Source organism: Clarias gariepinus, chromosome 28, assembly GCF_024256425.1.
Source record: "Clarias gariepinus isolate MV-2021 ecotype Netherlands chromosome 28, CGAR_prim_01v2, whole genome shotgun sequence".
Lineage (NCBI taxonomy): Eukaryota > Metazoa > Chordata > Actinopteri > Siluriformes > Clariidae > Clarias > Clarias gariepinus.
Genome location: NC_071127.1, coordinates 7,276,527 through 7,297,807, shown reverse-complemented (window position 1 = coordinate 7,297,807; position 21,281 = coordinate 7,276,527). Strand labels below are relative to the sequence as shown.

The 21,281-nt window shown below is 37.0% G+C and overlaps 1 protein-coding gene across 1 annotated transcript; it reads right to left on the bottom strand.

Moving 5' to 3' along the window:
- Positions 1 to 274: 274 nt before the first annotated feature.
- LOC128515606 (uncharacterized) lies at positions 275 to 7,111 on the bottom strand. The gene is made up of 8 exons (XM_053489691.1): positions 6,975 to 7,111; positions 5,849 to 6,009; positions 5,668 to 5,741; positions 5,428 to 5,570; positions 4,602 to 5,311; positions 4,231 to 4,380; positions 3,180 to 3,255; positions 275 to 677 (listed from the first exon to the last, which is right to left on the bottom strand). Exons 1-7 carry the CDS (start codon positions 7,039 to 7,041, stop codon positions 3,184 to 3,186), a joined length of 1,377 nt encoding a protein of 458 aa, XP_053345666.1. The 5' UTR covers positions 7,042 to 7,111; the 3' UTR covers positions 275 to 677; positions 3,180 to 3,183.
- Positions 7,112 to 21,281: the final 14,170 nt, after the last annotated feature.

Sequence of the window (21,281 nt, the reverse complement as noted above, 5' to 3'; positions counted from 1 at the left end):
GCTGGGGTTGAAAATGTTTTCAGATATCTCCTGCTTCGATTTTCCACATTTCATCCCTCTTGTCTTATTTCCCCCCTAAGCCTGATACAAAATGACTGGTGTAATAAATCTAAAATAGTGTATGTCACAAAACGTATTTTAAACAAGCAAAAGACTGACACACAGTCGTGAAAAAATAGAGCTTAGGACAAAACCAAAGCAGTTTAATTAATTAGACTTTATTCTAATTGACAACAGACAAATTTATTTCAAGAGTTTATTTATTTTCCCGAACCATTAAAATGTTGAAACAATATAAAATATATGTTTATATTTTTACAATATATTTTTTTACAATTATATATTTTACAGTTATTATTTATAAGTCAGATAAAATAAGTTACATGCATAGTAATCTCTTTAAAAAATCTGAATCCTGCCATTTTTTGCTAGTTTTGGAATCTTATGACTATAAATCATGACTGGTGGATTTTTTCCACGGATAAGATTAAAAGCACTTTACATACACAATTAGTAAAATACCACTTTTCATATTTTGGCAATAATACTTAGAAGACATATTCCTGAGATTGCGATACACACATTAGTTCTGTTGTGAAGCAGACGTCATGAGCAGGTGGCATCCACACCGTTTTTCAGTCCACGAATATTCACAAGAAGTCTCATGTCTCTAAAATCTGTAAGAGCAAACACAACAGTCGTTAGTTTTAAATAAGAAAAAAAAATTAAACACAATTTCACAACTGTGAAAATGAACATTTCTGACCAACAGTGAAATAAATTTAATTGATTTTAGATAAATTATTTCAACCATTAGAGTAATGTGTGCCAAAAGTGGTCTAGATATAAAATTCCATATTTAAAAGCATTTTGCTGAAATTTGGCCAAAAACATTCTTGCGTAATGTTTTACGTTTGGTCTAAAGGTTGCCCAGCAGAAAGCCTGGCATGTAGGAGGAAATTATTGTCTTCATTTCCTATTGGTTTGAGCCAATGCATCATGGCAAAAACTCAAGTCATGGTTTTTCAGAGCTACGTTAAGGCCATTGAACTACTTTAGAAAGATGAACTCAAATACAAGGAGGCTTCAAGTCACAGTTACAGTTTTGAAAGTAAAAACTCTCTTTATTTTTCTATATAATATTTAATCTCCTTGCTGGAGCGAGGTCAAGACTGTGTGGGGGATGTGACAATAACTTTCTCCTGAGTTCCTGTACTGTATTGAAAGCTTGTATGTACAATTCCCAAGGAAGATCCATCTTATCTGCAGGTTATTTAGATGAGGTGTGCCACTCATTGGAAACGACTGCAATACCACCTCGACCAGGATAGTCATTGACAGGCATGAAGCCCACTTTAAAACGTTTGCACCATTCAAATGTTTTACTGAAGCTAAGAGTCTGATCAGCTTACTTGACCTTACCAGTCCAAGTTTGACTTGAAGCCCACCTAAAATTTTCAAACTTATCCTGGTGAATCAACCACATTTTAGGCTTGTATGTAGATACATTTTATTTCTGGCCAAATAAGTAATTTAAATTAGCATTTAAACCTCAACTGCTCAGCTATGCCATTGGATTGGAATTTCACTCACCATTTGCATAAAAATGAATAACTGTAAATCAATACAGTATAAAGACCCTCATATTTGATGAACATACAGTTGGTCCATCATATACTTGTCCAGATTTTCTGAATCATTTGACTTCTGCAATTTTCTTCGGCCTCTCTCATGTGACCAACACATACCAACCCATAGTGCAATGAGTCAGTTGTGCACATTTTGGCTATTCTGAGTCATAAAGAATGCTGTAGGAGTGACTGCTAAATCTTTGATTGCAAGAGCCCTTGACCAGCTTATTTTCTCACCACAATTTGGATTCTGACTGAGAAACAGGGCAGGGATGTGTCTGCCAAAGGTGTGACCATTAGAGATGGTGAATGTATAAATAAGCTTATGGCTTTGTTTGTTTGTATTTGGTTGCCATGGATTGTTAATATCTGATGATTATTTGGTTAATGTGTCAAATCAATTATGTAGTGTAAAGGTTGATGAAATGATAAATGTGTGTAGCTTGTAAACAGTAGTAACATAAGCCTGAATTTCGGTGGCCTGTTATCTAGCTTCAGCTGCTCTGCTCTGTGTTTTAACTGAATTTTTACTCGATTTGAATAAAAGCTTCCGAATTTGTAAATAGAGTCTGCCGGTGTTAACTATTTGGGTGTCTCTATAGTATGTCAAGACACCGGCCACTCCCATTTACTGCTCAGAATCAGACATGCCGCGCACAAGTCAGGTCCTGAAGTATCAATTTATCATGGATGTAAAGAATTAAAATTGCTCTTAGTAATCCTGTCTGTCTGCGGGTCAAACATGGCCTGTCTGGCTGTGTTCAATAAGGATTGTATAACAGTAGCGTTTGGGTGTTATACAAACAATAGCAAAGCAGTTGATAAATGCCGTACTTAGAGACGTCATATACAATGGCTTTGATCGCTTTCACAGCTAAATCACTGAGGCATATAGAAATAACCACAGCCTCTTGTTTGCTATTAAAGCTTTTGTTTGTTATTGTAAAGAAAAGAAAGTTAGCATGATTCTTGATTGGTCGTCAACTGATTGACAAGATGCTGAGATACCATTAACTTCATAACGTACCAGGCTTAAAACTTTGCCTGGTACGTTAATGTGAAATTATCAATACAGACTTGCACTAGAGGAGGCTGGTTTAGCTTTTGCCCAGGCCAAGTTCACGAATTTATGATTAACCATGGGTAGTCATATGGTAAGATTGTGGACTAATCGATTTTTTTCTGTGGCCTTGCCTCAAGAAATCTATTTTATTTTCATGTCTCAGGCTATCATCACCATATTACTGGTTGGTACCCCAAATGTATACATCTGTTTTGTTTACTCTTTGACTATTTTGTGTGTATGGATCCTGCTGATTCTAGCTTCATTATAGTCATATTGACATATTCATGTAATTTCAAGGCTATGTTTGTGTCTTGTTTTTTTTTTCCATTTTCCTTTGCCTGATTGCAGAACAGGCTGGGGAAAGAAAATGGAAATCCAAGGCTCAAACATAGACCACTTCACCGTATAAGTTGTTCTGCCATCAATAGACTAAAAGAAAAAATATATATATATAGTTAAAAAAAAAACAGTAACTCACTTACTTCATCATCTCTCTGGGTTGACCACGTAGGTTCCTGTTCGGGGTGGTTTAGGTTTGGGGCTTTGAGGCAAATCATCCTGGTGACGAAAAAACAATGGAAAGACACAAATATCTCATTAATCATTGTATATATTAGGGATTATCTGGTGGGGGGATGGTTAATTAGGCAGGTTAAGATATGGTTTTATATGTGTTGTCGTCTGAAAGAACCTTGTACATGGTGAAATTTCAACATTTCCTAATGTGTTTTTGCAGTTATCCAAACAGAAGTAAAATCATACACTGCCTGGACTAAAGCATTTTACTGCTTCAGAAGCGTCAAATTATTGGCCTGCGTCACGCAAAGAAAACAACTAAGGAGACTTAAAAATACTGGAATTGGGTTAAGAACCCCTTCAACATTATGTCGTCAGAAAAAAATCATGAATGACCATGATCAGAGAGAACATAAATGCTTGGTGAAATTGCATTTTCAAAACTGTTCAGTAGAAATCAGAGCTATGTTTCATAGTGAAACTGCGTGTCCATTAGAAAACCACTTGTAACTGAGCCTTATCCGACTAAGAAAGGGTTCAATTCAGAGAGCATAAAGACTGGATTTTGGAGCAATTGAAAAAGGTCATGTTGTCTGATGAGTCCAGACTGACCCTATTCCAGAGCAATTGATGTGCCGGGGTAAGAAGAAGAGAAGCCCATGAGGCGATGCAACCATCATGCATAGTGTCCACTTTACCAGCCTCTAGAGGCAGTGTTATGATCTGGGGTTGTTTCAGTTGCTCAGGCCATATTCTAGTAATCAGAGTGTGAAAGAGTGGTTGTGGGAGCATGAGGAATCATTTTCATACACGAACTGGACACCAGATTTTACACCATAATCAAAGCTGAAAGGGGTCAGACAAAATGTTTGCACATGTAGTCCATTTTGGCCAGGCAGAGTTGCTAAAATTAATACCTTAAAGGAGGTTTCAGATGGTGTGAAAAGTATTTTGAATGTTTGTGTTATCTGTTCTATGTGGAAACCAAGAGCATTAAATATAAAGAGAGACTCTTACAAAAGGATAGACATTCTTTTGTGGTGTGTGAGGGCTATAAGCTGGAACAGACAGCGGCTCTCTGAAGGTGGTTCTCATGTAGGGAGTGTGTTCCTGTGGTGGTAGAGACCGAACGTCGTCCTCACTATCCACACAGCACCATCTTACCAGCTGGGGAAACACAGAGACAGATAGAACAAAAAAAGATGAATAACATTGATTCCATGATTGGAAATTAATCAAAAAACCCAAGGTTAAGAATGTCATATCACTGAAATATTTAAAGTTGTGCTAGATGTGGATCAATGGATCTTGGAATGTAGTTATTTTTCTCCCTAATCCTTATGTTCTTGTAATATCAGCTTGTGTAGATGCAATAAATGACTTCTTACCAGGATGATGATTATGATGATGAGGAGCAGGATGGCAATGGCAGCCAGCACAAGTAAAGCAATTGCCCAGCCAGGGACCCCTTCGCTGGGATAAGGTGGTGGGTTGCTGGTTTTGCTATCTTTGTCACTGGTGGAGGAAGAGTTGGTCCCTCTGGTGTGGATTGAAGAACTGCCTATTGAATGGCTGCTTATGGTGATGGTAGAGGACTTATTGCTGGTGGTGATGGATCTGCTGGACGTAAGGCCCTCTGAAGCATGTGTTGGGAGGAAAATTGGAAGGCTGGAGCTTTGTTCACTAGATTTTGAAGTGTTATCAGGCATTGTGGTGGGTGTTTTTGGTGTTCTTGTTTTTGGTGTCGTGGTGGTTCTGGTGGTGGTTGTTGGTGTGGTGATTGTTGTGGGGGTGGTTGTGGTAGTTGTTGGTGTGGTGGTGGTTGTGGTAGTTGTTGGTGTGGTGATTGTTGTGGGGGTGGTTGTTGGTGTGGTGGTGGTTGTGGTAGTTGTTGGTGTGGTGGTGGTTGTGGTGGTAGTTGTTGGTGTGGTGGTGGTTGCGGTGGTTGTTGGTGTGGTGGTGGTAGTTGTTGTTGGTGTGGTGGTGGTTGCGGTGGTTGTTGGTGTGGTGGTGGTAGTTGTTGGTGTGGTGGTGGTTGTTGTTGTAGTGGCTGTTGTGCTGGTGGTTGGTGTGGAAGTTGTGGTTGTTACATATGAGTCTGTTGAGAGAGCAGCATTAATTTTTACATTTAGATTTCACAGACATTTTGATACTCATGTACACTATGTGTTGTTTTGTTTGTGTGTGTGTTTACACGTGTATGCACATACATACCCTGTACAGATGTAGGTTTGATTATAAGCCCATTTATTTCATTATTGCTTGAAAGGGCACTCAGAAAAACGAATTTCAGTAATACAGGATTGGTAAAGCTGCCTTTGAAGAGAACGATGAAGTCTGCAATCACTGATCCCTTTCTGTTAAGCAGAGACGTAAAAGAAACAACAATATGAGGTGATTATTAAACTCTTTAGTGATCTGTTTTCGGTGCACATGGTACTGCTGTATTTTTACCTGAAATTCATGTCTGTCACACCCTGATAAGCGGCATTATTAGGACAGGTGGGGCAGCCATAGGCAAGGAGGACCTTTAAAAGGTAAACAAAATTATAATTAAGGTAAAATGCAGCTGATTAGAGTAATATATTCATTTTGCATATATATATTACATATTCATATATATATGAACACTCACTGCGCCGCTAACTTCATTGAACATCCTCTTATAGTCTGGAGAATTGGAGTCCTGGAGAGAATCGTTGTAGACGCGGTTCATGATCTCAATGCTGAAGTAATAACTCAGTGAATCCACAACAAGCGTCTCAGGTTTTTTTATATCTGCACTTTCAGCAGAGGCTGCAGTGATAAACAGCATGAAATAACTATCTTTTACTATATGAATGTAGAAATGTTAGGATTTGTTATGTCACCATGTTAGTAGTAATGAAAATATCTTCACAGATATTCTGAGCAGAATTCTGGTAAACAGCAAAAAAATAAATAAATAAAAGGTGGATTTAAAAAATATTTATAGGCTTCGTGTGTGTGTGTGTGTGGGTGGGGTGACAAAAAGTTTTCCAAAGCCACCATACACTCACTCTATAATTGGAAAGCTATTGCTGTATTCAGGGTCGTGGGAGCCTGGAGGCTATCCCAGGAGACTTAGTGCACAAGGCAGAGTACACCCTGGACAGTGTAGTAATTCATCGCAGGGCACACTCACACAGCCTAATCTGCATGTCTTTGGACTGTGGGAGGAAACCGGAGTACCCGGAGGAAACCCACTAAGCATGGGGACCCGAGGCGGGAATCGAATTCAGACCCTGGAGGAGCAAAGTGACAGTGCAAACCACTGAGCACCATGCCGTAAACCACCAAACAATTTAAAACTAATAAAACAATAACATCAAAAGAAATTTTGAAATTCAAACCTACAGCCCAGCACAGGGTCTGAAAACCAAACCCATATGAACAGACTGCATATTTTCCCCCAAAATATACAAATACATTTTATACTATTGTCTGTTTTCTTGTATTTACTTTTGCATAAAATGATAGTAAATAAATAAATAAATAAACAATACAAAAAAGCGAAATACAGAAACAGTATAACTGGCTTAGTATTGTGCCATTTAAAAAAATTATAAAATGTATATTTTTACACAAAATTAAATAATGCATTTTTAACATGTTTCCAAATCAACAGTTTTTTTGTTTTTATTTTTTTACTGGACAAGTAATTTTAATATAAATAAAAATAATCACTCATATAAAATAATCTACCTAAAAATATATAATAAAAAAAATGTCTCATTTCCTACCTGACATCAATAACGCGGTGATGCAGAGTGCTGTCCCTGTAACCCAGCGCTTCATAGAGACCGCCATCTGGAAGAAACCTGAATAATATTACTAATCTGTGATGTTGAAGTGGAATGTTCTCAGGAGCTGATGTGTTGCCACGCTGCTCAGAATCAGAGTGGAGTAAAGTGACGAAGAGATGCTGCTTATGGAGTCGATAAGTGTTTGATAAAAGAAAAAAAGAGGGCAGCGTGATTAATCATGCGAAAAGTAATTGGCCTTATCAGGAGGTCCACTCTGTACAGGACCAGGTGCGGTTAATCATAACACAAACACGTAAAGCTGTTAGATACTCTAGTACGGTGTATAACTCTGATTCATGACACTGTTACAGCAGGATTGTTTGATCCTCGATATATGAATTATGGTTGTGATATAATCTGCATGTGCTTTACGTCAATAACCTGCTGCACCTTATCCGAAATGGTTCATTTCTCAGGGTGTGTTCTGATGGAAACCTGGGTATTACACCAACTACAATACAGAATTCTGCTTTATACAGGTGTATTTATAGTGCTTCTAACAATAGACATGGTTACTTATCAGCTTTACAGAAATCTGGATAGAGGTTTAGAACCCCAGTGAACAAACCAGAGGTAGCTTTGATGGGAAAAGCATCTTTGCATGGACACATTTGTAGATCATTTATTCTGTTTGGAGGAAAAGTAGTGTATATGAAAATATAAATATATGTTTAGTATTGCCCAGGCTCCAAAATCTATTCATATTAGTGCTACAAAAAAAAAACGTAATGATCCCCTAAGCGTTTTTGGTCAAATATGATGAGACAAAAGTTTTACTTTTTGAAGGTCAACTTCCATCTGGCATAAAACTAACACATTTAGAACAAACACAGTTAGATTTATGCCAATGAAACAACGGTGAAACATGGTGGTGGTAGCAGCATTGCAGCTTCAGGACCTGAACGACTTGTCATAATTGATGGAACTATGAATTCTGCGCTCTACCAGAAAATCCTAAGGGAGAATGTCCTTCCGTCAGTTTATGGCTCAACTCAAGTGCACTTGGGTTATGCAGCTGGACAATGATCTGAAACGCACCACAAAATCCACATTTAAATAGCTCAAAAGTATAAAAAAAAAATGAAAGTTTTGTAGTGGCCTAGTCAAAGTCTGGACTTAAATCCTTTGGCATGACCTTAAACAGGCCTTTTATGCTCGAAAACGAACTCTGAATTAAAACAAATCTGCAAAGAAGAGTGGGCCAATAAAGATGTAAATACTCACTTCAAGTTATCATAAATGTTAGATTGCAGTTGTTTAATTTAACATTAAACATATGTGAGTCAAAGGTAAGGTTAAAGCTAAAAATAATCTGATGAGCTTTAATGTAATCAGTGATATTATTATTTCAGGTTGAAGCCCACGTACATGTCTGTCTGTCTTTCTGTATGACAGAACTCTCTATCCAACTTATTAATACAATTTTTTTTTAATTTTGAGTATCTTCCACCTTGTTTACACTAAGTTGTACTTCTTTCATCGTCAGCCAAATACACTCCCTGTTTGGTAATCGGAGAGTGAATCACAGATGAGAAATTGAAAAAGTAGATCAGAAGAAAATTAAGTTTTATCTTAAACACCGTACATTTATATAATATACTGTGTAGAGGGGGATTAAGTGTTACATCAGTACCAGTTTCAGACGCAAAATGGCTGACGAGGACTTAATTTTCCAGCAGTCAAAATCACGTAACTTCATGGCATGCTTTCTGTACACTGGCACCTGTTTCGTGATTGCCCTAATGAGTAACCTTAATTAAGTCTCATTTTCTCTGAATGTATTTGCTTGGGCTTTGTCATGTGAAGTGTGTATTATGTATCTGTATCCCATGCCTCATTTCTTTTAGATTTTTTTTTTTCTTCAAATATATGGTTCTTGCTTATTCTTGTTGTGTTTGAGACAGGAAAAAAGAAATCAAGCCAGCAATTTTCATTTATTTGGTATTTAAAAGAAACAAGGTCATTGAAAATAGAAGAAAAAGAAAACAATTATTTTCACTGAGTAATCATATATGTGTTTAACAAGAACATTATTTCTTCAAACGACTCACATGCACATGGACTTGCCACTGTTGAGTTCACTACATATACAGTGGTGTGAAAAACTATTTGCCCTCTTCCTGATTTCTTATTCTTTTGCATGTTTGTCAGACAAAATGTTTCTGATCATCAAACACATTTAACTATTAGTCAAAGATAACACAAGTAAACACAAAATGCAGTTTTTAAATGATGGTTTTTATTATTTAGGGAGAAAAAAAATCCAAACCTACATGGCCCTGTGTGAAAAAGTAATTGCCCCCTGAACCTAATAACTGGTTGGGCCACCCTTAGCAGCAATAACTGCAATCAAGCGTTTGCGATAACTTGCAACGAGTCTTTTACAGCGCTCTGGAGGAATTTTGGCCCACTCATCTTTGCAGAATTGTTGTAATTCAGCTTTCTTTGAGGGTTTTCTAGCATGAACCGCCTTTTTAAGGTCATGCCACAACATCTCAATAGGATTCAGGTCAGGACTTTGACTAGGCCACTCCAAAGTCTTCATTTTGTTTTTCTTCAGCCATTCAGAGGTGGATTTGCTGGTGTGTTTTGGGTCATTGTCCTGCTGCAGCACCCAAGATCGCTTCAGCTTGAGTTGACGAACAGATGGCCGGACATTCTCCTTCAGGATTTTTTGTTCGACAGTAGAATTCATGGTTCCATCTATCACAGCAAGCCTTCCAGGTCCTAATGCAGCAAAACAACCCCAGACCATCACACTACCACCACCATATTTTACTGTTGGTATGATGTTCTTTCTCTGAAATGCTGTGTTACTTTTACGCCAGATGTAACGGGACACGCACCTTCCAAAAAGTTCAACTTTTGTCTCGTCAGTCCACAAGGTATTTTCCCAAAAGTCTTGGCAATCATTGAGATGTTTTTTAGCAAAATTGAGACGAGCCTTAATGTTCTTTTTGCTTAAAAGTGGTTTGCGCCTTGGAAATCTGCCATGTAGGCCGTTTTTGCCCAGTTTCTTTCTTATGGTGGAGTCGTGAAGACTGACCTTAATTGAGGCAAGTGAGGCCTGCAGTTCTTTAGATGTTGTCCTGGGGTCTTTTGTGGCCTCTCGGATGAGTTGTCTCTGCGCTCTTGGGGTAATTTTGGTCGGCCGGCCACTCCTGGGAAGGTTCACCACTGTTCCATGTTTTTGCCATTTGTGGATAATGGCTCTCACTGTGGTTCGCTGGAGTCCCAAAGCTTTAGAAATGGCTTCATAACCTTTACCAGACTGATAGATCTCAATTACTTTTGTTCTCATTTGTTCCTGAATTTCTTTGGATCTTGGCATGATGTCTAGCTTTTGAGGTGCTTTCGGTCTACTTCTCTGTGTCAGGTAGCTCCTATTTAAGTGATTTCTTGATTGAAACAGGTGTGGCAGTAATCAGGTGTGATATACCAAAGTTAAGTTATTTTTTAACAAGGGGGGCAATCACTTTTTCACACAGGGCCATGTAGATTTGGAGTTTTTTTTTTCTCCCTTAATAACGTAAACCTTCATTTAAAAACTGCATTTTGTGTTCAATTATGTTATCTTTGACTAATAGTTAACAGTTTTTGATGAGCAGAAACATTTAAGTGTGACAAACATGCAAAAGAATAAGAAATCAGGAAGGGGGCAAATAGTTTTTCACACCACTGTATTAAGTAAATTGGGTTTTTCCATCCTTTTACTAAATACATTCTAATTCAATTTGCCCAAATGTACGCAAATTACTCAACATTTCCAGCTGAAATCACATTAATGCAGAACATTGGTCTGGCGGTTACTTTAAACCTGGTGACATAAACTTTAGTTGAACCTTTTATTAACCTTGTTTATTAACCAGTTCACATAATGTAAAACATTTAAGCAGCAAACAAAAATTGCAATGAAAAAAAAAAAAGGAGATTAGAGTTAGTACTATCGCCTTGCACCTTCAGGGTCCGGGTTCGATTCCCGGCCAGGGTTCGATTCCCGTCTCTGTGTGCAGGAAGTTTGCATGTTCTACCAGTGCCTGGTGGGTTTCCTCCGGGTACTCAGGTTTCCTCCCACATTCCAAAGATATGCAGGTTAGGCTAACTGGTGTATCCAAATTGCCTGTAGTGTGTGAATGTGTGTGTGTGCCCTGTGATGGATTGGGACCCTGTCCAGGATGTACCCCGCCTCGTGCCCTAAGTCTCCTGGGAGAGGCTCCAGTCCCCCCGCGACCCTGAATACAGGATAAAGCGCTATAGAAAATGAGTGAGTGAGTGAGTATTGAACACTGTTAAAAATTTAAGGTGCATTAACAAGGTAATAATTGTGCCAAGTTTAAGGCACCATAAGGATGTAGAAAAATGCTATCAAATAATATATGAATATGAAAATACTGCTTTTATACATACACATTACACGTGAGATCCCAAGGTTCCCCAGCATGTAGTAGAGAATGAACCAGCAAGCATGTAATCAGCAAATACTAATGAAAAAGAGGATGTAATGTATGAAGGATGTGAACATAGTGCCATGAGAACAGAATGTATATGAGCATGTTTAAGACAAGCATGTAAACCTGTTAAATACTCTAGTCATGTGTGTAACTCTGATCATAAGTCATATGATGAAATAACCCAAGGAACTAAACTGACATTTACAGAAGATGCAGTCGTTCCTCGTGAACATTCTGGAAAATCAATGATCGACAATCCACTTACACATTACAGGAAATCTGCTGGGAGTTATTGCCACATCCCCTGTACAGTCCTTACCTCACTCCAAGCTATTTCCACATGATTAAGTCACTAAGGGAGTTCCTGGGAGGCCAGCGTTTTAGACATGAATCAGACAGACAGTCTAATTATGGCATGTCCAATCATAAACTTATTTATGTATATACATAAACGTTTTACCTTGATGGTATTCAAGCACTAGTGAAAGCAAGGGATTATATAGATAAAATAAAATGAGTTGTTATTCTCATAACAAAATCGGCTTTGATTACTGCCATGGTGTCTAATGTGCATGGAGTTCTCCTTATGAAATTTGGGTTTAAAAATGACAGATAAGCACTACATTTCCCAGCAGCCTGAATCACCCGACTCCATCATGTGTCCTTTAAACACTCACACCTGCTTCACCTTTGCCTTAACGAGTAAACTTATTTAAATCCAGTTTTCCTCCTTGTTTCTTTTCTCCACTTTTGCCAGGTATCTGTTGAGTGTAGTGTGTGTTCTATGTCTTCTGGATCTTATTTATTCATTTTTATTTTAGACTTTAAGTCTCTTCATAGGAAAGGAGGTGTTTAAAGAAAGAAAAAAAAAACATGAATGCAATTATTTTCAGAGTAATCACATATAGTAGTAGCTGGTAATCAAGGCTCAGTAGTAATGCTATATTCATAATAAAAATATTTGCAAGGGACCAAAATATGGGGGCGTTAACCTTTGCACAGTTCTGTCTACATGTTGATTTAATGTAAAGTAAATATTACTGTAAACTCATTCAATAACATTTTATTTCCTGTTGATGCTGTAAGTGGACATTGTGACCTGATGCCAAATGCTGAACTCGGGGTCGAGGAGACCTTCCTGATTTCCAAACAGGAATTCCAAATTCAGAGTTCATTTTTAGTTCATCTCTCTAATTGGAGATTTAGTTGAATTCAGCATCAGTTACTGTTCTTGCTGTCCTGTTATTCAATTAACTTGGAGTAAAATTTAAATTTTTGCTTACTCCTGAAGAACACAGACTCATCCCAAACAAATTTAGTGAATCCTGACATGTTAATTTTATTATATGTTATTTGCTGTTTTTAGTCAGAGATGAGGGTATGCATAAATTTTCTACCTTTAAAAAAAAAAAAAACTTCGGCATCTGCATGTTTTCACTGCTTTAACACACCTTCAACATCAGGTTTAATTAGCTGATAAGTTGAATCATGTGTGTTTAAGGAGAAACAGAATGCCGAGCGTTTGACGTCTCTTTGCTGCTGTGGGTGTGAGGAATGCGGCTTTTATTCCTGTTTAAATATTTGTCCTGAATGAGTTCTGGTTGGGTTTCGGAAGCTGCATGATTTGTGGTTTATGTTTATACTGATAAAGTAGAGCTTTCCGCAGCAAAAAAGCTCCTCCTGACCAATCACACTCTGTGGAATTCAACAGCACTGTGTTTCATAGTCATGTAATGCAAGTGGAACAGAGCAGTGGAATAAAAATAAAAGGAAGTATTAAAATATCAAGAACTTTCCCTGTTTTTTTTTTTACTAGAGTTATAACATAAAATTGAAAAACATGTTATATTACACCAACAATTTAAATTCATCATTGTGACCTTGGTTCTCCATAAATCTCTTCATAACGTATCCCCAATGATAAAAATGAGTGATCTACCGCTAAAGTTTGAGTCTGTTCAATTTTCAAAATACATTTTTTTGTTTTACTACAAACTAGTGTTTTATAGACATTACAGTTTTATTTACCACACATTATTTGCTGTATGTTCAGTGACATTTTTGATCCTGCATTCGAGGATCAAAAAGAAATGTAGTTCATTGCAAATGTGACATGAACACATTAATTTCATGCAATAAATAAAAATTTCTTAAGAAAAAATGAATGGAAATAGATAGAAACTGTTATCTTTAGGTTTTGTATAGCTGTCACATTGCACCTTTAGGGTTGATGATTCTCACCATGCTTCAATTAAATGGATAATTAAGGAGAATGTATAATGCATTACAGCATAGGAAACAATTATTAATATATCGGAAAAGCAGAAAATACCGAAAGAAGAGGTTTGTGTAAATTGTGGATATTTTTACAGCAGTTTAGAAATAAAAGAATTATAACACATACATCTGATGGGGTTTTGTTTAAAAGAAAACATCAATAAAACATTCAAAGCATCTTTAAAATTCCATCAAGTTCTAGAGAAATAATTGAATCCTCTTTAGAACATTAAAGTCATAGTAATAGTAAGTGCTTTTGTAGATCTATAGAAGTTCTTAACAGTTGGAAATAATCTTTAGAACATTTAAACAATTAAAATTATATATAACATTTTTTGTATACCTGTACTACCCCCCCACTTCCTGTCATATTGCATTGTGATAACACTTAGACATCTCACATAAAAATATCACTAATCACATAAAAAAATAAACAATTATGCCATCAATTGGTCAAAAAGCATAAGCATAACTGATTGAGGTACACAGTAATGTTAAAAGGTCTTTTAAGTCTATGTAGTTTTGTGTGAAAACATCTTATCTGAATGGGTCTTAGTATTGTGCAAATAAAACCTCAGACAAACATCTAACATTTTTTACTGTTTTACATTATTAATTCATTTAATAAAAATAAAAAAATAAAAAAAAAGAAGTAAAAAAAAAACATGTAGGCAATACTATATGCTAGTTTACTGCTTCCACAGGTTTTAAGAAGGGATCCACCATTTAAAAAAAATTGAGGTGTGTAGGTTATTAGAATTATCTTTATAATTAAATACTATTTTGAAAACAAAAATACATTGCCGTTTGTATGGTATTTATGTTAAACAGATTCATTTTAAGTTTGTTCTTTATGGTGGTCAGGTGATGTGGCACCAAAGGGTTGAAGAGATCACATTATCTGTCATCGTTACAGTTGTTACAGTAGTCTGAATACTTCTCTGAATATGGTCCAATCAGCATCAAGTCTTGCCTTACTTTACGTCAGTTGAAAATCACTCAGATAGTTCTGATAAACTGTCATATGAAGTTTTCAGGCAAGCAGTGCATTCTACATGTGATCCAGAAGGGCTTGCACTTCTTGCACAAGCTTTCATCTAAGCTGCCAGAATTTGAGGGAGTTGCCAGCAAGCAGAGTTCTCTATCAACATTGCTCAACTAAAAAGTGCTGCTTGTCAACCGGCCAGGCAGGCAAATGCTTGGCCCCATTGGGGGACCCAAAAGGCCTGACAAACTTGGTTATTATGTGGGTCATTCTACAAAAATTGTGAAAAGTAATGCCAAAATCATTTAAATTAAAATAACAGATATGTTTTCTATGTTCAGAAAATATACTATGTACTTTCAACCATTAAATAAATTTTCCTACTTTAATGTTCAATATTTAGTTGTGTGTGTATATATAAATGTGTATAATATATACTGTGTGTATATACAGTGGTGTGAAAAACTATTTGCCCCCTTCCTGATTTCTTATTCTTTTGCATGTTTGTCAGACAAAATGTTTCTGATCATCAAACACATTTAACTATTAGTCAAAGATAACACAAGTAAACACAAAATGCAGTTTTTAAATGATGGTTTTTATTATTTAGGGAGAAAAAAAATCCAAACCTACATGGCCCTGTGTGAAAAAGTAATTGCCCCCTGAACCTCATGACTGGTTGGGCCACCCTTAGCGGCAATAACTGCAATCAAGCGTTTGCGATAACTTGCAACGAGTCTTTTACAGCGCTCTGGAGGAATTTTGGCCCACTCCTCTTTTGCAGAATTATTGTAATTCAGCTTTATTTGAGGGTTTTCTAGCATGAACCGCCTTTTTAAGGTCATGCCACAACATCTTAATAGGATTCAGGTCAGGACTTTGACTAGGCCACTCCAAAGTCTTCATTTTGTTTTTCTTCAGCCATTCAGAGGTGGATTTGCTGGTGTATTTTGGGTCATTGTCCTGCTGCAGCACCCAAGATCGCTTCAGCTTGAGTTGACGAACAGATGGCCGGACATTCTCCTTCAGGATTTTTTGTTCGACAGTAGAATTCATGGTTCCATCTATCACAGCAAGCCTTCCAGGTCCTAATGCAGCAAAACAACCCCAGACCATCACACTACCACCACCATATTTTACTGTTGGTATGATGTTCTTTTTCTGAAATGCTGTGTTACTTTTACGCCAGATGTAATGGGACACGCACCTTCCAAAAAGTTCAACTTTTGTCTCGTCGGTCCACAAGGTATTTTCCCAAAAGTCTTGGCAATCATTGAGATGTTTTTTAGCAAAATTGAGACGAGCCTTAATGTTCTTTTTGCTTAAAAGTGGTTTGCGCCTTGGAAATGTGCCATGCAGGCCGTTTTTGCCTAGTCTCTTTCTTATGGTGGAGTCGTGAACACTGACCTTAATTGAGGCAAGTGAGGCCTGCAGTTCTTTAGATGTTGTCCTGGGGTCTTCTGTGGCCTCTCGGATGAGTTGTCTCTGCACTCTTGGGGTAATTTTGGTCGGCCGGCCACTCCTGGGAAGGTTCACCACTGTTCCATGTTTTTGCCATTTGTGGATAATGGCTCTCACTGTGGTTCGCTGGAGTCCCAAAGCTTTAGAAATGGCTTTATAACCTTTACCAGACTGATAGATCTCAATTACTTTCGTTTTCATTTGTTCCTGAATTTCTTTGGATCTTGGCATGATGTCTAGCTTTTGAGGTGCTTTTGGTCTACTTCTCTGTGTCAGGTAGCTCCTATTTAAGTGATTTCTTGATTGAAACAGGTGTGGCAGTAATCAGGCCTGGGGGTGACTACAGAAATTGAACTCAGGTGTGATAAACCACAGTTAAGTTATTTTTTAACAAGGGGGGCAATCACTTTTTCACACAGGGCCATGTAGGTTTGGATTTTTTTTCTCCCTAAATAATAAAAACCATCAGTTAAAAACTGCATTTTGTGTTCAATTATGTTATCTTTGACTAATAGTTAACGGTTTTGGATGAGCAGAAACATTTAAGTGTGACAAACATGCAAAAGAATAAGAAATAAGGAAGGGGCAAATAGTTTTTCACACCACTGTGTGTGTATATATATATATATATATATATATATATATATATATAAAGTAAAAAGTTAAAGTAGTAAATGACCTCCTATTGGCCTCTTATCAGGGTTGTGTAACTATGCTTGTGTTACTCGACCTCAGTGCAGCGTTTGACACCATTGATCATGCTATTCTTCTTCACAGATTAGAAAATGTAGTAGGAATTAAGGGTACAGCCCTCTCCTGGCTCAGATCCTATTTGACCGATCGTTATCAGTATGTAGACTTAAATGGTGATTATTCTGCAGGTTCTCTAGGACATAAGAGGACATAAGAAATTGGATGCTAATTAACTTCCTTCTGCTTAATCCTCATAAGACAGAAGTTCTAGTCATAGGACCGCATACAGCTACACTCAAAAAATGAACATGGATACCTGTTGAATGTAACAAAATGTAATATGTGTTTTGTACATAATAATTTTATGTTTCCAATATGAACATAAATACTGTAAATTATGTTGTATTTGCATGAAATTTACCATGTATTAGATTCAATCATGTTGAGATAAACCAAGAGATCTTGTTACAATATCAGATCAAACATCGCAAGAAAAAGAACAGTTTGTTGAGAAGACAAACGTTTGGCGGGCGTGTGGAAAAGGTAAGCAGGAATTAATTCCCATCTTTCTAAATAGAAACGAAATACTGAACATAAATGTCACCTGCTGTTTAGCGATGTTTAGTCACGTTATTTTGGTTTAAGCTATTTCTTGTATTTTTAATCACACTTAAAATACCAACGGTTATATGCGTGTACTTGATCTGCGGTTCGGTTCTGGTTTCGGTCTGTTCTTATGAGTTGTGAAGCGAGAGGAACAAAGTATAAATGTTGTTCATTTGCTAAATTAAGTATCATGAATTTTAATTAAATATCTATCTCTGTATTTTTTCACAGGAGTTTGTGACTGAAAAGTGTCCTGTCTGCATCTGACTTCAAAAGTTTCCTGAGCAACCGTATCTAACAAGTCATAACGTACATAAAGTACAAAACGTTTCTGTTGGTGTATAATTTTTTTTTCTATAATTAATACTTATTTGTGGTGTTTTATGTTTTTTACATCTTTTTAAATTGAGACCTCATTTGTAAGTTGCTGCTGGTGTAAAATAAAAATCTTTGTTTTATCCCGTTTGTCTTATGCTTCCTTCCTTCACAGAATTCTGTTGACCAGGGCTTGAAATTTAAATTTACTTGAGTTGGATCAACTTAACTGAAAAATTTGTTGTACCAACACTATTCATTTATGTTAAAAGTATTAAATCATGTTAAACGCAGCTGTAGTAAATAAGTTAAATGAACCTAATAAAATTAATTTAACCGAACCTAAGAACATTAAGTTGGGCCAACAAAATTGCTTAATGCTAAAAGAAAACCATTAAATCAGGTGGAAATTCTTTCCATAATTTAATTACGTTCATTCAACAAGTTATTTTTTTGAGTGTAGAAGTAAAATTTTAGATCACTCTGTAACTTTAAATGGCCTTTCTGTTCCATCAAGTGCAAAAGTAAAAGACCTCTGTGTGATTATTGATTCCAGCCTTTCATTTGAAGCTCATGTAAATAATATTACCAGGATAGCATTCTTTCACCTCAGAAATATTGCCAGGATAAGAAATATATTGTCGCTAAACGATGCAGAAAAACTAGTTCATGCTTTTATCACCTCTAGGTTGGATTATTGTAATGCCTTACTGTCTGGTTGTTCAGCTAGATGCATAAATAAGCTTCAGCTAGTCCAGAATGCAGCAGCGAGAGTCCTCACCAGAACCAGAAGATATGAGCACATCACCCCTATCTTATCTTCACTCCATTGGCTCCCTGTGAAATTTCACATTGATTTTAAAATACTACTCTTGACATATAAAGCATTAAATGGTCTCGCGCCGCAGTACCTGAGCGAACTGCTAGTGTCTTACGATCCGCCACGTCTACTTCGATCAAAGGATGCAGGCTGCTTGTCAGTACCGCGTATTATGAAAAATACAGCTGGGGGCCGAGCTTTTTCTTACAAAGCCCCAAAATTATGAAATAGTCTTCCAAATAGTGTTCGGGACTCAGACACAGTCTCAGTGTTTAAGTCCAGGCTAAAAACCTATTTATTTAGCCAAGCATTTTTATAAATAGATTTGCCATAGGTAAAGGAGCAGATCTGGGGGACTCATGGACGTAGAGTATTATGGTGAACTGGTATGTTTGGATGCTGTCTTCCTCACTCTCATTGATCACTCAGGTTTGCTGACGGTGAGGTGATTGTTTACTTTACATGTCAGGAAGCCCTCATGTCTGTGTTTCCTTCTGGCTCCTCCCTTTTAGTTATGCTGTCATAGTTAGTCCTGCCAGAGTCTCTGCTTGCACTCTACAGTTAATATACATTCACATTATACATTGTGTGACTGTGACCATACCTAACTGTTATCTCTCCTCTTCTTCTCTCCTCTCTTCTGTTCTCTCTTAAATAATTCTTTTGATTGTGTAAAGCTGCTTTGCGACAATGACAATTGTTAAAAGCGCTATTTAAATAACATTGAATTGAATATGTTGAATATTTTGTCCTTAGGCCCCAGACCATAGAATTATCTCTGACTAACAGACCTTATCTCAGATCAACTCAGTCATGTCTTTTAGAGAAAGAACAAACATAGACAGTTACAGGAGTGAGATATATGAAGCACCTTTTAGAGAAAATACAGAAACATAACAACACCAGGGTACGTATGAGAAACTCTGGTCAGAAAAGTGAGTTTTCATTTTATTTGTAATAATCTGTAATAAACTTATTTTAACTAGAACTCCTACATAGTGTGTACCATCCTTGCTACCATTTTGGACGTGTTCCAAATAGTTTGAGACGCCTCCTACAGGGAAACCAGAATAAACACTCTGCTGTCATCTTGTGGACGCTGCTTGTAACTGCATAAGAAAAATGGCTACGACTTTGCCTCGTCTCACTCACTCCCACTTATCATCTATTACGCCTTATTCTTTATAAAGGGGGCCTGGAGCCTATCCCAGTGGACTTAGGGCATAAGGTGGGGTACACCCGGTGCCAATCCATTACAGGGCACAAATACACACTCACACACTCATTCACACACTGCAGGTCATTTGGGAACAGCAATTAGACTAATCGGTATGTCTTTGGACTTTGGGAAGAACCCAGAGTACCTGGAGGAAATCATGCCTCCCTTGTTTTTTTGGCTTGCGGTTGACATTATTTGCCTCGTGACTTTTTTTTTTTTTTTTTTTTTTTTTTACCAGCTTTGATTTCACGACTCAGTAATAATTTGAAATGAACACGATGGGTTTTGTCTGCTCTTGTTAGGGCATGAAACATTTAGTACATTTCTCTTTTCCATTTTTCAAAGAATGTGTTTGCATAATTTAAATTGTTGAATTCCTGTGAGAAGACGTATTCATGCCATGATATGTTTTTAACAGTCATATTATTACATAATGTTAAAGCTTTAAAAAAAAAAGACCACCCCAATTGCTATTTTATTGATGCAATTAGTAGTTCATTAAAGATTCATAAAGTCATTCACATAAGGCATACGTGTACATAAGGTATGAGCATGGAAAGTTTTCTTGCTAAGGTCCTAATAGATATGATGATGTCGGTGCTGTGGTTCTGCAGTCATGGAATTTTGTTCAGGATGAATAACGTAGATATCTATCTAAAATATAGATAAACAAAACTTTAAACATTTGTTGGTTCAAGCAAGAGCTACAATATGTAGACTCATTTTACATCATTTAAATACTTCTTTTAATTCACACAGAAAGCAATGGCGTCAAAGTCATAAGGACGTGTGATGCTGAGTTTTACACCGAACCACAGAATTCTAGCTGAGAGCCTCAGATCTGATAAGGTGAGGATATATAATCCTGCTCTGTTAGATCACAGTGAAACATTGTGAATGTAGGAAGGAAAACAATGATGTATTATGGACATGGGATGGGCATCCTGGCACAAAATGTACTCGTCCTTGCTATTGAGTGTCCTGCACTAGGACTAGGGCTCTAAATTATTGGCGAGAAAATACATTTACATTTAGTCCAAGTGCTGGAGAAACAGACGTCTTGAGTCGTCGTTTAAAGATAGACAGCGTCTCTGCTGTACGGACATCTAGAAGAAGTTCATTCCACCACCTAGGTGCCAGAACAGAAAAGAGCCCAAAAGCATGTCAAGAAAATCTCCGTTATGAAACAATACAAGGCAGGATGGATCCATGCTTTCATGTTTTGTACATTATATTCCAAATTCTAACCCTACTATCTAAATGTCACAACAGAAATTGATTCCCGTCAAAACAGGTAAAATTTTTCTGATCTTCTATTGTCCAGTTTTGGTGAGCCTATGTGAATTATAGCCTCAGTTTTCTTTTGTTAGGAAGTGGCACCTGGCATGGCCCTAGACATAGTTGAGCATGACAATCC